Source organism: Pterocles gutturalis, unplaced genomic scaffold, assembly GCF_000699245.1.
Source record: "Pterocles gutturalis isolate BGI_N339 unplaced genomic scaffold, ASM69924v1 scaffold37140, whole genome shotgun sequence".
NCBI classification, from domain to species: Eukaryota; Metazoa; Chordata; class Aves; order Pterocliformes; family Pteroclidae; genus Pterocles; species Pterocles gutturalis.
The window spans coordinates 542-16,298 of record NW_010144600.1 but is presented as its reverse complement, the minus strand read 5'-3'; the positions used below and the strand labels follow the sequence as shown (position 1 = coordinate 16,298).

General features: G+C 38.0%; 1 protein-coding gene across 1 annotated transcript; it reads left to right on the top strand.

Moving 5' to 3' along the window:
• Positions 1 to 90: 90 nt before the first annotated feature.
• LOC104470289 (conserved oligomeric Golgi complex subunit 5-like) lies at positions 91 to 11,112 on the top strand (the record flags this gene model as incomplete). Its single annotated transcript, XM_010085147.1, has 9 exons — positions 91 to 213; positions 510 to 543; positions 625 to 764; positions 1,658 to 1,715; positions 4,418 to 4,472; positions 4,572 to 4,641; positions 9,120 to 9,240; positions 9,841 to 9,923; positions 10,912 to 11,112. Coding segments are annotated over exons 1-9 (885 nt in total), but the record flags the coding sequence as incomplete, so codon positions are not given.
• Positions 11,113 to 15,757: the final 4,645 nt, after the last annotated feature.

Sequence of the window (15,757 nt, the reverse complement as noted above, 5' to 3'; positions counted from 1 at the left end):
CCGCCAGCCCGCTGCGGGGTCTGAGCGGCGCTGCCCGGCCGGGGCTCGCTTGCTCCTAAAGGGGAAAAAAATGCCCTGAAAGGAGAGGCCATGGTGCTGGGTGCTGTTAGTGTGTGCTGTCTGGGAACTCGGGTCTTGCGTGGTGCAAAATCACCACTGCAGTATCATTCCGTGGAGCAGTGCTGTATAAACCAGTACCGCTGCAAGAGCCAGGTATGATTGCATGGAGCCGTGTCTCACGCCGTTTCGATCCTCAGTGGTTTGAAGGTGACCGGTGTGTGCTTGATTATGGGTACAACCTCAGCAGCCTCACCGTGGTTACAGGGTAAAGTTTGAAGAAGAAGAAGATAAGAGATTCTGCTGAAGAGAAGGCTGTGGGGATTAAAGGAACGTGAGCCTTTATCACCACTTACAAACCCCAGCCCTCCGCCAGTCATTGCCTCCAAACTTATTTCTCTTGGTTGTGGTCTCTTCTCAGTTCAGTGTAACTTTTGCATTGTGTGATACAGAGAACATATGCTGTTACATTTGGAGAAATTGAAGGTCAGAGAACTATATGCTTTAGGTCCATAAATATTATTTAACTGCTCTGGAGTACGAAGATAAAATCTAAATCTTTTTCAGAATGTTATACTGACTTCTTCAGAGAAGACTTTGATGTGAAAGCGTACACTTCCCAGTCTATCCATCAGGCTGTGATAGCTGAGCAGCTAGCAAAACTTGCCCAAGGTATTAGTCAGTTGGATAAAGAGCTTCATTTACAAGTAAGTTTAAAGCATACCTGTTTTTCTGGGGTGGTTGATATAAACTAATCAAAAGCGTAGTAATCTTATGATCTTGTTGCTTCTGAAATTGCCCAGTGTACTCTGCAAGCAGTAACTGAAGTCACAACTTGCAGCAAAACTAGTAGTGAATCTGATACTTGGTCAGGCCCACTCTCAGTACCCCTACCAAGAAGCCATATACTGATCTGTTTTCAGTTTCTGCAGCCAAACTCTGTATACGTGGAGGTTCCACTCTTCCTTGTAAGAATGTTCCCTCTTTCCAAGTGATCATGTCAGCTATCAGAAATGCTTATCTGTATTTTGGGATGACAATTGTGAGAAGACAGAGAGTGATTTAACTTGCACCCTCTCATCCTGTGCTGGAGAGCAGCCTAGCCTCTAAGGCTTAACTTGAGCTGGGCAAATATAACCTGTGGTACACCTCCATGCTTTCAGAAAGGCTTTTGAGTTTGGATAGTAGAAGGTTTTTTGGTAAGATCTGTGCAGACACCACTGGACCTTGCAATGAGAACACATGCTAAGTTTGTGTGTAGTTTCAAAACCCGCTTCCTCTGTCCTGCTGACCCAGTTGATAAATTATTTGGGAACTGGTTTCTAAATGTCATAAAGAAAATATTAAATATGTGAATATACACTATTACATTTACAGTTATTATATATGAAGGTGTGTTGAAATGTGATTGCTGTGCTGGCTTTAATTAAGATCACAGCTACGCTGCTGTTACTGACCCTCCTCTTGTTCAGAGCTTGCCACTTTTGTGAATTAAAACGTGTTCTGAAAACTGTTTCATCTTAAAAGTGTGGCTGCTTTTCCTGTGTCTGCCCAATGTGGGGATGATAATGATATATTACTCTATTCTATTTTTTTTAAGGTTGTTGCAAGACATGAAGACCTGTTGGCCCAAGCAACTGGAATTGAATCGCTGGAAGGTAAATACTGTGATATTATGCTTGCTGCTACTTACAGTAGAGGAAGCACTTTTAATATCTGTGCAGGGAACATCACTCACTGCCAACTTTGGCCCCTAACATTAAGGCAACGAATCTTACATCTGAGGAGTAACATGTAGCAGCTTTTTTTTGATGTCAGTAGATGGAGCTCCAGGGAGAAGATTTGGCTGATACTTCTGTTGAGTAACTAATTCGTAGGAAAAAATATTTTTATAATGAGTTCTGAGCAACTTTAGCAATCAGGTCTTTTTGACCTTTTATTAAATTTCTCTAAATAAGGCTAATTTTGTTGCAACATTAGCTGATATTTGGTGCCACAAGTACCAAGTTTGTGCACATTGCGTATGCATGTGCTGCATAGTTTGCAAACCTTAACCAAAGAGGCTTTAACACCTAATCTTAACTGCATTGAGCTATTTTTTCCTAGTAGGAGGCTACTAAGTTAAATACATACCTTTGTGTTATTCTACTCCTTGGGATCCAGATTTTAACATAAAATGCTGAATTTCAAACGCCTTAATTAGGAACCATTATATCTGTATAGAAGAATAGTTGCAGTATGTTGTTTTTGTGCCAGGAGCTCAGTAGACCTGCCTTTCTGCTCTTTGTCATTTGCTGGGAACTTCATATGGTTTCTGTTTTTTTTGCGCAGAAAGATACTTACCTCTATAACATGATAATTTGCATATACTATGGGAACCAAACATATCTCCTTTTCCCCTTTCATTTTTTAACTTGATAAGTAATTTATCTTTGTTCCTTCTTCTGCTTCCAGGTTTTGGTGTAACCAGAGAGTTTCTGATTACTGACAGTTATAGTATCTCCTTAGTCTTTGTAACTTGTTGGATACAGTATTCAATTGTTAGCATTTGTGTATAGCTATAAAAATAAAGATATGCCTATTTAATCTAGCAATGGTAGCTCCCAAATAGCTATTCCAATTTTTTAAACAGTTGGAAAATTAAACATAGGAAGATGGGCATCCATGTTCATCCTCCAAATAAGTAGTCAATCTTGTGACTGATAAATACCTCCCAGTTACGATCTTCAGCAATTTGTGTTCAGTAGAATTGTGTTTTCTGAAATCACGGTTGTTTCTGTAGGCATTCCTTCCTAAAATTGCTCTGAGGAAAGAATGAAGTACTTCAAAACAACTGTTCAGTTATAAAATATTTCTGTAAGGCAGGAGTGGTAAATAATGCGTGTTTTACAGCTGATAACCCAAAGTAAAAGAAAAATCTAATTCACCTCAAATTTGTTGAAATTTGAATTTGAATTGAATTTGGATGTGTGAAAGTGAATCTCATTAAACTTTTCGAATTGATATACCCATCTTCTAGAGTCCTGTCTTTTTTAGGTCTGTGCATTTTTTTAATGGTACACTGATCTGGTATACATACTCTTTTCTGTCTGTATCAGATATCTTGAGCTACTTGTTAGTTTAAGATAGGCTAGACAGTATCATCCCATGTCTTGTGCAGCAGATGGAAAGGGTAGATTGGCTCTTCACCCACCCTAATTCTGCCTTCTGGCAAGAGTACTGGTGTATGCTTTGTAGCAATGTCACAGTCACAGATGCAGCAAGGTCATGCTACTTGCCCCACGCTCTTTTTTTCCCTTATTGCAATGTAGAGTAGAAAATTCATCCTGTTTTGCCAACTTTTCACTGTATCTCATATCTTCATCCTATGATGTATGTGAATTGCATGCCTGCCGTTACATGTATAAATGTCAGAGAATGCCTGAGTCTGTCACTAAGCCAAGTTAATAATTCTGAAATAAGGAGAAGATGGGAGTTGGCATATTTATACAAAATATGTGAGATACAGTCCCAGTACAGGACAAGCTGAATAAAATTATTATCAGTGGTTATGTTTATCTTCCATCCTACTGTATAATATTGCAGTTTTATCCAATTTCATGATGACATGCTTGTAAATATGGCTTTACAAAAATGTAGTATGTTGGAGAATGCTAGCAATAACTGGAACAAAAATAATTTCATAGGCCTGGGTTTGTGTAACTTAATTAAATTCTCAGCAGGCTGGTTCCACATTGCAAAAATGACTGCTACCCTTGACTACTTTGCGATTTAACAAGAACAAGCATGCTTGTGGGCTTTCTTTGTGCTGCTTTGCCAAACTAATCTGGAACAAACATGATTAGCGTCGTTTGCTCTGCTTGTAATCTAAACTAGATGACCTCACAATGACATTGATACCTTACTTTTTGCTGAAGATGCTTATGCACAGTAAGACAACCTTAAAACAGAATTGGTTTTCTTCTCAGTGCTCTTTATTGGTTCCTCTGAACTGTCTAGTCACTATGTTAAATAGTGTTACATAGGTTGTGCCATTTTTGCGTATCATGTTCAGGTGTTTGTGCGAGGTTACATGCCTTTGAACAGAAGTCCTAATTGTCATTCTCTTAGAAAGCAACATGCTCTAAATATTATTTGAAACTTAACATATGATGAACTTCAGAGTGATATTTCTTATGTAGGTTTGTGTTCTCTACCAATAAATTTTCCATAACATTCAGTAAGTGATCTAATACCTGCTCAATTTATTTCTAAATAAGTCTTTTTTTAATGCTAGTCTGCAGTAGTTACTATGATTTGAAGAATGGTTCTTTCTATGATTGACAGGTGTTCCATGTGAAAAATCTGCTTTATTTTGCAGGTGTCCTCCAAATGATGCAGACTAGAATTGGTGCTCTACAAAGTACTGTTGACAGGTATGCCATTCATTATGGATTAGAAAGCATAAATTCTTAATTGTTCTCTCATGTTACCTACTTATACTGCTATAAATGAATTTCTCGTCTTACTTTTAGAATTAGAGTCAAAATTGTCGACCCCTACAACAAAATAGTGTCTCGCACAGCTCAGCTAGCAAAACTTCAGGTAAATTGTATTAAAAAAGATCTTTTTTAATGTATATTGTTTCCCAATTGTCAGACATGGGTGGGATTTTCATACTCCTGTATTTCATTGTCAGTATTTCTCAGTGAAAATCAGTATTTGTGTGTGTCTTCATGAGCTACTGAAAAGTGCTCTGTATTGCAAAGTAGGAAACTGACCTTTACACTGGCTGAGTTTCTGTAGGGATGGAGGGAAGAGGGAAGGGTTATCTGAGTGCAGATTAGTTAAATTCTCATTACTGTTTATGTAATTCTGGTATTTAATGTTATGATGCTATTGTGTAGATAATGCTTTTCTCCTCTAAGTTAATGCATGCTTAACTGCAGTTTAGTAAAGAGTTTGGGAATTAATTCTTTCAAAGTAGTCAGGATGCAACTTGTGGAGCCAGGGGTGGTTCTGGAGTTTTATAAGCCCAGGTGCATAGTTGTCCCTGTCTTTTGAATATAAGTGGAGTCTACAGGAGAATGTAGATCTCTGTTAGAGGATGGCAGCTGGAGAGAGCTTATCACAACAATGGTGAGATAAATGTCAAACACTTCCATTGTTAATTTTATAATAGTTGAAAACTGTTCTGTATATCTTCGGTAGTATAGCTGCATTCTACTCAGTTTATGGTTTGAAAAGCAACACAACTCAAAATCCACAAGCGTTTAATGCGTTGTTGTTTGAACTGTTTGTCTTCATGAGTTTACCTTAGCTTTGCAGACCTAGGAACTTACCTTTTAGTAGCTGAAATTTGACCTGTGAATATACTTCAAGTAGCAGTTAAATTTTTTTTTGTTCAACCAGTTTGTCCAGCTGCTTCTCCTGTTCTTTTCAACTCCAGCTGTTACTGTTTATGCCACTGGGTAAAACTTCACTGACTTCATGTGGCAGGTTAGGTGAAGATTTTTTTTTTTGTTCTCTGATGTATGTTGCAGCTGTGGAAAGGGTTGTGGGAACTTGGTGCTAAAGGTTAAGATCGTTTCTGCCCTGACGCTACACAAAGGCAAGCTGCAGAAGGACGTCTGGGAAGAATGACTCCCTGAACTTAGGAAATGTTTCTTGGGTGCTCTTTGCTTCCTCTGTGCTGTAGCAGGGTTACGTGGGTTTTCCTGTGGTGTGAAAGCAGCATCCATCCAGGATCAGCATTACTCAGCCTGTGCCAGGGAGTTTGTAGCATCTGGCTTTTCTTGGCTGTAAGTCAGAAAAAAGAGGTGCAGGTTAAGGGGAGCCTTCCAAATCTGCTTATTTACCTCAATGTAGAAAGAGGAATGATGACTCCAGTTTCTCTGCTGGTGAGAATCCATCCTTGGCATGAAAGCTGCTGTCCCTTCTTCTGTTGGCAGATGAGAGCAAGTGCTTTATGTTGTACTACCTTTCGGGGAGGAGTTGAGGGTCAGGACACCTGAATTATGAAATGAAACTGGACTTACGGAGATTTGAATCAATAGACCTTTGAAATCTCCACCCTCCTGCCTCCCTAAGATGCACTGCTGTGGTGTCTCTTTACCTGGCTGGCTTGTTTGTTCAGGAAGGAAGGGCGACAGCACAGCAAACAATTCACTTCCTGGCAGTGGTAGGATTTATGACATGAAATTGCTTCCGAATGCAAGACTTGTGGCACAGGACACTGTCAAGCTTCCTAATTTTATCAGTTGATGTACAGTTGGTAGAATAAGTAGGAAAAGGTAGATGACTGATAGAAGAGGTTGCCTTCTGTCAAAATCTGTAGGGTTGGCAGGTATGTTTTGCTGAACTGTGTGGTGTTTAAGGGCCTCTTGTACTCCTGATGGTATTATTTTAGTGCTTCTCCATTGATTGCTGTGGGACTGCTCACAAACTGAAGGAATATTTGGCTTGCATAAAGCTGGATTTTGCCATCCTTAATTGTTTTTAATATAGTCTGGCTTTTTTATAAACTTTCTCAATGCAAATTCATTGTCCAACTTCAAATCTAGTGCTGAATTCTAAATCTCTGCTGTGTGCTTGTGTATATTTTGTCTTGCTCTGCTCTTAGAGCTTCATGGCATCCCAAGGGAGCAGCAGACTCACAAAGCTTAGTTCCTGCTTTAAATCATACTGTCCTCTTCTGAGTCTTTCCATAGTAGATCACAAGCTAAATGGGAGTAGTTAGCAGCTGAAATGTGTAGATGGTTTGCCCTTCAGAGGGTTATTTTCTGTGCAGCTCTGTTTAACCAAGTGTTTCTACATATTCTCTTAATTTCAGATGTTTAAAAATCCTTATAATAGCCAAATTTTTAAAACCTTTTAAAAAATAATAATTCTATATTTTAAAGTTATTCTCTCCTTAAAATATTCACCAGTAGCAGATTTCATCCTAGTGCTACTGTAACTAAATCGTAAATGCAGTCTGAACATAATGGACTGTCTCATCTTCAGGCTTCTCTCATGTGTACATTCAACTACATAATGATCTGTCAGATATATGCAATTGCATATATGAGCTATGTACTGGCACATTTTCAAGTGGTCTTATCTTTAAGTCTTCTTTCAATAATTTCTTAAAATTAATTTGAGATTAAAAGTAAGAGGCTGTTTGATTGCTCAAATTGTGGCAGTAATGTCTGCTAGTGTTCATCTGTTGCTTTAAATTTCAGGAGATAACTAACATATAATCTCCAGAAAAATCGGGCTTTATTTTTAATTTTACTAAAACCACTGGGACTAATGCAGGCCACTGGCCTTTTCCAAATTAATTCTTGCCTGAACAGTGGAATTCATTCCCTCTTGGATGAAAGTATCTCCTTTAGAAAAGCATGCCATGTCGACTCAGGAAGGGAATGTTTCCTGAATTAATTCAGACTTATCTTACGCAGATCGTCAGGTTAGAGGATCTAGCACCTGTGAACGACTCCACTATTAGATATTTTTTTTTTCCGTTACAAGGTCCTCAGATATTGCATTCTTTTACAATGACTGGGAGTTTTATTAAGTTAAACGACTCATGTAAATGGAAATACTTGGGTGAAGAGGAATATTTGTCAAGGGCACAATCCAGCAGCAATCAATGTGTAGTTAAGAGTGCATCTTCAGTGCCTTTGGATTTTTCTCCTTCTAATTCACAGGGCCAGAAGTTAAAACTTTTTAGTGCTCTTGTATCTAAATGTAACTTTTCCCATCTCTTACTCAGTTTGACAGTCCTTTTAGAAGATTGTTTCTTGGGATAGGAGATGATGAGCAACAATTCCATGAAGAAGAAATAATCTTTTGGCATGTAAAGTAAAAGATGGTCAGAAGATAACTGAAGTTGAATTCCTAGGGAAAAACATTAGCCAGAGGTACAAAATTGGATTAGAGAGTAATTCAGTTTGAAAGCAGAGTAGTAATACTGTGCCCTCTTATTTGGCGAAGCACAGTGCACTGTATAAAAAGATAATTTTGATTCATCTTGCAGAAATTTAGTTCACAGATATGAAAGTGATACATGGATCAAGATTTTTCTAATTAAAGAAATGAATTAATTAAAACTAATACGTTAATCTCTCAAGGAAGGATAAGCCCCACTTGGTTCTCACTAATGGTAATAGAAATCATGTGGTTGACTTAGAGTGATTAAGAAACTTACACTTCAGACTATGTGATACAGAGCCAAGAGCAGTGAGGGTAATTGTGCTTTTGGTGATTTGCCTTAGTGGGGCTTTTTAAATTTTTCCTTTTTGTTCTGTCTAGATGTTTAATAAAATTAAACTATAAATATTAGTGTTTTGATTGGTTTGTGCTGGCATAGGGAAGAGACAGACAAGTTGTGTGGTCCCCTGAATATTTGCTGAAATGAGTCACTTGTGTTTGTTTTCATATGTGCATGATAACATTAGTCCAGAATTAACATTAACTTGAGTCTAAAAAAGGGATTCAAAGTCTGTCAAATACTGAATATTTTTTAAAGTAATTGCAATTTAATTTTGATATCCATAAAGAGTTCATGAGTTTTGCTGAAAATTACTTTTTATATATATTCCTACTGCAAGAGTAAAATAGCTGTAATAGCAACTTAGTCTTTAAGTTTTATCGTCCTCTGAAGTAAGTGTTGCCATTTTGCTTATTTTGGATCAATATCTGATGGGTGAGGCCAACCTCTTGATTTTACTAAAGCTTACAGAAGGGAGGAATATTGGGGAGAGATGCACAATCTAAAATCAAGCTCACTTCTGTCTAGAAATAGAACGTATTTCTGTCACAGAGTTCTGAGTTTCCTTTTTTTGTTGTTTTTTTAGTAATAATGACAACATAATCTCTGTAGCCCTATGAATGTAATTACCAGCTTTAGAAAGTATTGGTCTATATTGCATAAAATCATGTTAAAAAATCCTGAAAAAATGAATTTCGGTGTTCTAAAGTTCCTTGGTTTTATTCACATTCATATTTCCTTTTCTTGGTTAAAATATTTCCATATTTGAGGCCTAATATGTGATCATAATGTACTGATAATATCCCCTAATGCTATGATTTCTCTGCAGGCTGCCTGTGACTTGCTGCGGAGGATAATACGCATCTTGTATCTCAGTAAGAGACTTCAAGGACAACTGCAAGGAGGAAGCAGAGAGATAACAAAAGCTGCCCAGAGTCTCAATGAACTTGGTGAGTCCTTCTTAGTTACTTTTAGAGGCATTTTTAGATTGCACTCATATGACTCACACTAGTGTTTGACTTAAAAAACAAAGAAACCCCCAAAACATTTTACTATGGTTCTTGCTGTCTGCTTCCTGATTTGGATTGAGAAATGGTATGGACAGGACTCATTAGTACTTTCGATTTTTTCATATTACTTCTCTAGATAAAGGTATTTAATAATATGAAAATTCTGTGGTAGTCACTTGTGTTCTTTTGGGCAACAATTTTTTTGTGAAGCAGTTCATTTCTTATTGGTTTGTGTTTGTATAAAAAGCCTTCAGAGGCAACAGATATATATTTAGCTTTTGGAAGATATAGCACTACAATAAGGCATAGTTTGGATTGCAGTTTGCATCCTAAAATAAAATTATTGGCCCTGTGACCTTTGTGAAAGCCATATGTGATACGATATATGGATACTTAACCTAGTTCAGATACTGGAAGCGTTCTGCTGCAGTCAGTAGCAACAAATTTATCCTGTATTTTATTGTCTTCTAGGAAGAATGATGAAATAGTTCTCATGAAGCTCATGTTACATTGCTAGATTGTTTTCTGTTCTTGAGCTAGCTTGGGTGCTTCCACACTGTGCTGCAGGATGCAGTGAGGAGCATCCCATTAGTCTTGGAAATGAGTCGTTGGTGTTGTATATGGTATCTTGCCAGCTGTTTCTCCTTTCATTTAATGGTATTCAGATTTCAGCTTCCAAAAATAGGTTGTGGGAGGGCTGAACTATAAACCATTCAGAATCATCCTGAGGTTTATTGTGCATATTTGTCACTACTGGTCTTTTTATACTGTGTAATCAAAAAATTATTAGACAGTGATTTAGTCTTATAATTAGCAGATGCTGCGTTGCAAACATAAAGTTTATATATTTATTTAGTATGTCAGTATATATTAGTATATCAGTTTGACTGAAGCACTTACACATCAATTGTAGCATATTAAGCTAGAGTATTTTTTCGAATTTGTGTTTCTTCTAGTTTTTAATTTTCTTTCCATTTTAGTCTCCCTTCACAACTTCAGGATATATTAAAATAATACTGTCTTTCAACTACCTGAATTACAAGTCTTGTGGGATTAATCTGAAGGCTAGATCCTATTCAAATAATTAGTACAATTTAATGGTAAAATCTGAGATCTTTATCTTGTTTAATTTTTAGGATTTTTTTCTTTTAAAGAAAATGCCTTTTATTACTCTCCTTCCTCTCTTTTTTTTTTCTTTCATAATTTAAAAGAAGGACTTGCACTGCTTTTGTTAAAGTGTCACAGTCTTTTGAGTTTCTTGTTTTCAAATACTTTGTCTTTTCCTGAAGCTTAGAAGAGTCTGAGTAATTATTATTGTTAAAGGTAAAGGGAAACATGCCCCCTTAGGAAGCCCTTTTGAATTACAGTCTGTAGGGCAGAGCCAAGGCTTGTAGTCCTTAATTTAATCCTTAATTAGTCCTTAATTCTGGGTGGTTGATGGCCAGGTATATCCCTTGCCTACTGTCATTTCTCCCTCCCTCTCTTGTCCTGGTATCTCTTCCTTTTTTTGTTCTTACCTCTATTTGCATCCCTCCCTTATCTTTTGGCTCTCTGTTCTTTGTTACCCTCTGCTGCCCACCTTTGCTGGTCTGAATTCTTATTGCCTCCCAGCTGCCCATGAAGCCCGACACCCGGGTGGATGGGAACACCCGGCTGAGGAGTGGCTGGTGTGGTGGGCTGGAGGTGGCTGTCCTCTCTGGTGAGGTGGTGGCTTCCTGGGTGTGGGGTGGCTCTGTTCCGAGGGGAGGAAAGCGCGCAGTGGCTGGAGTCAGCACGGTTCAGGGTACAGCAGTGGGAGGCAGCAGGAAGGTGGTATGTTGCGGGGAGGCTGGATTTTGGAGTACTGGTTGGGGAAGCACTTTGGTGTGCTTCTGGCCTTGGAAAGCGTTGGGATGTGTGGGAGATCTGTAGGGGGGTGGTGGTGGCATGAGGCTGGGGTGCGGCTTCAGGAAGGTGCGAAATGTGATGTAGTGCTCTGTGGCGTTGGGAGGGTGGGAAGCACAGGGAACAGACACAGGGCACTGGTTAATTGGTGGTGAGATATGAAAGCTTTGGGAGGGCTTGGAAAGTATGACGACATCTGATGGTAGTAAATAGGTGGTAAACATGAGTGGTGTGAATGCCTAGTATTGGATGGGGAGCTCTGCGTCATGGAGGCTTGCTTTTGAATTGGGGATCATGGCCAAGATTAATATTAGTTTGTGTTTTTCACTGGATATTTCTGAATATCCCTTTTGGCTCTTATTCAGGGCAAAATTCTTCCTGTTGTTTGTTAACTTACTATTGTACGTGTGGTGCAATATAATTTCTGCTTTGTTGAAGTCAGCAGGATTGTGGTATTACCATGAAAGCTTTTCACTGTCTACGGTGTAATATGCCTTTTATTGCTCATAGGTTATTCTTTGTAGAATCTTGGAATAACTGGCCATTCATTTTTACGTACTGTCGTACTGTGTATGTATGTTTGGGGGACACAAACGTGTGTGTGCCCATTTAGGTATATGTATTCAACATGTATTTCCTCAGCAAATCTATGTTAGTTAACTTACAGCTTGTACTTAGTCCTGTCTTTGAGTTTATTTTGCAGTGATGGGAAAAGATATGGTAAAAATGTAAAATTTGGAATTAGGTATAAATATGGGTCAGTTAGAGGAACTACAAGACACAGCTTTTACTGAGACAGGTTTTTTATTGGGCACTTCATAAGTTGCTAGTAGTCTGCAGATCTCTACCTTCAGTGGATGATGTTGAGAACTTTACTCTGAAAGCATTTGGTAATATTTTCACTGAAATCTCTACTTAAAGCTAAAGTAGACCTAAAATTCCTCTGTGTTGGACTTTTCACATTCTTTGAAATTAACTTCCCACTTTGGCACAGTAAGAAGAAAAAATTAATTCCCTATGTAATTCTTAGAGATTAAATGTGATTAGTATGTAAGTGTGTGTGTATGTAGTGTGTATTATATATATACTTATAAACCCCCAAACTTTCTCCTGCAACTTTTCTGCCTCCCAACACACTTCTTTGGGTTCTCTGGCAAAGCAGAAAAAGAACTGTGATAGTCCATTGAATAAGCTATTAGTTGCTTCTCTAGTGATGGTTCTTCATATTACACAGTCCAAGTCAGCGTATGGATAGGTGAAACAAGTGGCATATTCAGATGTCACATGGTGTCTAATGCAGTGAATTACATGCCCTGACTATAGTTCTTGGTGATATTTTAATGCAAATATTTTATAAAGTGAAAAAGAAACATTCCTAAGCAAGTTTAAACAGCAGAATGTGACAAGAAAATCGTGCACTATATACAGTTCCCTTTCACAGAAGAAATTCTGCAGGTATTAAAAAATCTGCTGTCTTCTATGTGGGTATGCATAAATTATTGTCTGTAATGGTGGCCAGTAACTGATCAGACGAAGATGAAAAATTCTTAGTTGTGCAGAGAATGGCTAGCTTCACTGTGGACAGGTTATTAATTCCGTCTATCTGTTAATTCCATCTGTCAGTTACAGAGCTAGCTCTTGACAACAAAGGATTTATATATTTTGCTTGTTAAATACCTATAACTGATGCCATCATTATTCACATAAATGCCAAAACTTCTTTTAGTTATAATAAATTCCTAGTCTCTATATATGGTTGTATTATAATTTATTTCACAGCAAGTGAATTTATTTGCTTGAATGACCTTGTGAGCATATAATACTGGTAAGCAGGCTCTCACAGCAGCCATAATTTTGCTCTTTTGTAAATTCAGAGTTAGTCTGTGACTAAGCTGTGCAGCCATAAAATGAAGGGGGAGGGGTCTACTGAAATACAGTTTTGGGCGTCTTCAATATAGAAGTTGCTCCAGGACAATACTGCCTTGCATGTAAGTTATGAGAAGAGAGAATGGGGGAAGATAGTACTATGACCTTACTTTAAATCATTCTAGAGAAAAGGCAGAATATTGTCAGTTATGGAAGTCCAGATAAAATGGAGGAAACCCTACATATGCGTTGTGTTCTTTGTAAAGAAGGATCAAAGATTGCACATGGCACTTATTTAGGCTTAACATGACAACAGAAGACTTAAGGGGGATTCAAAGAAATAAGCTCAGTTTTGGTGCGTCTTGTAAAGAAGTGTAGCTTGGATGGAGAAAACAGAAATTAGTTAGGATATGCATGATACTGGCTGAAATATAATTTGAAATAAGTTATTTGGCTATGCCTGGAAGGCCTCTTCATAGGTGGCGTAATATAGGTGGTGGTAGCCCTGTCTTCTAAAGTGGACTCCAGAACTAGTGATACTTGCACAAAGGTGACAGTGGTCTTGGGCCTGAAAAATTCTCTTGTGGTGGTGAGAAAAAAAATGGACTTGGCACCTTTCAAGTGTAAACAAGATGCGTCGTGACATCATTTAGACAAGAAAAATCCTGGATATAGCCGATATGTCTCTTAGAATCAAAATTAGAGGAAATGGGAGGAGGAAAATGACCTCTTATCAGCCTGCTTTAATGGGGATTGCATTGGTGGGACCGTGTCTCGTCCAGTATTGAGGTTTCTCTGTTTCAGTGTGCTTTTCTAGTATTCCTACTACATGTAGTACCATGGAGTTGCCACCAAAAGGGAACCCCGTTGTAAAGACTCTGAACTTTTCTATAACATTACAGCTTGTCACCCAGTTTGTGTCATACAGTAATACAAAATAATGCTTGGTAGAGGGAGAGAAATTTCTTTGTGAAAATACACTGTTTCTTTTTACATTTTGTTCTTGTTATGTGTTATAGTAATGTCACATGGTCTGTGTTTTCCTCATCTCTGAAAATGCTTATGACATTAAACAGAGCAGAATCTTTCCAAATATTTTAAACCTAAGAAGTCTACTTTTTTTTGTCTTTTTCTCTGTGGCTGTTAAAACATGGAGCTGTTCCCTAGAAAGGAGAGTGTGTTCCTTTGTGTACCTATGTAGGTATATGTATATATATAAATATTTGTAAATACAAATATAAACAATTCATATATTCATCTTAATGTATCTCAGCTGCTTTTCAGAGTAGTCTCATTGTTCTTAGTGGTTATCTTTGGAACCTCCTGGGGGAAGAGAGGTGAGATGCCAGAAGACTGGGGAGCTTGCTTTATTGAAAATAGAACTCATTGGCTACTGTTTTATTTAGACAACTAAAACTAACTTGACTGCCTTAAGCAAAGAAACAGTAGAACAAGTAAACTGTTTGTAAGAGTCTAGAATATAAAAGTGTTATTAAATAGTAGGCCACATAGATTTGTCAAGAATGAATCCTGTTTAACCAACCGTGTTTTCTTTGTTGGCAGCATAACAGGTTTTAGGACTAGAGAGATTAATGACTGTCTTGTAGTTTGATTTAAATAGGGCTCTTGACACCATGTCACACAAGCAGGAGCGGCAATATAATCCAGATGAAATGTGCAATGAATGCATAAGTTTTGAGAAAGCTGTACCCCAAAAGTCATAATCAGTTGTTCACTGTTACCCAGCAATATATCAAGTGAGGTTTTGTTGAAATGTGTTCTGCAGCTGGCTAGTGTTTTCATTAATAATTTGAGTGATGTAATATGGTATATCCTTATTAAATTTACAGGTAATAATCAAGCAGAGAAGAATGGAAAGTATACTGGAAAACAGGATTAGAATGAAGAATATTCTCAGCATATTGGAGATATGTCTTAGCTGAACTGATTTAATTTCTCTTCTAGAGAAGTGCAAAATGCTAGCAATAAATAGTTGTAGTTAGCAGTGGGAATAGGAGAAATGAGACTGTATAGATAACAGATCTGCAGAGTGGCTTGACAGTTTCTCACAAACTGCGTGCAAGGCACTTGTACGTTTACTTTGTAGCAGCATGACATTGTTGGCAATGAAATTTGTGCTGATCTTTATAAGGAAGGGTGTTGTGTGCAAGGCACTTGAAACAAATCTTTTGTTCATGCCTCAGCTGGACTATCAAGTCCCTTTTGAGGCACCTCGTTTGAGGAAGATGTAGGTTAATTGGAAAAAGTCCTGAGTACAGCAATAGTGATGGTGGAAGGTCTCAAGAATGGGCAGTGGGCAGAAGACCTGAAAGTGTGTGGCTCTTTGCTTTGGAGAAGAGGGGTCTGAGAGGCAGAGTAACATTCTTCAGATAAATAAAAGTTGTTCAGATGGGAAGGGAGTAAACAGCTCTCCATACCCACTGTGATCGGAACAGTAAGTAATGGGCCTGAAATGAAGCAAAGAAAATTTTAATCTAATATGTTAGGAAAGGTTTCTGCCAGTGATGATAATTTCAGGGGAACTGTGAAGTCAGTATTTGAAGCTTTTTTTAAAGCAGGTTAGACAGAGCATGTATCAGGAATAGTTTAGATACAGGTAGTTTTGCCTAGAAGCTGGAGGACTGAGTACACTGACTTGCCAGCAGTCCTTTGATTCTCTAAGGCTCCCCCCCCCCCCCCCCCCCCT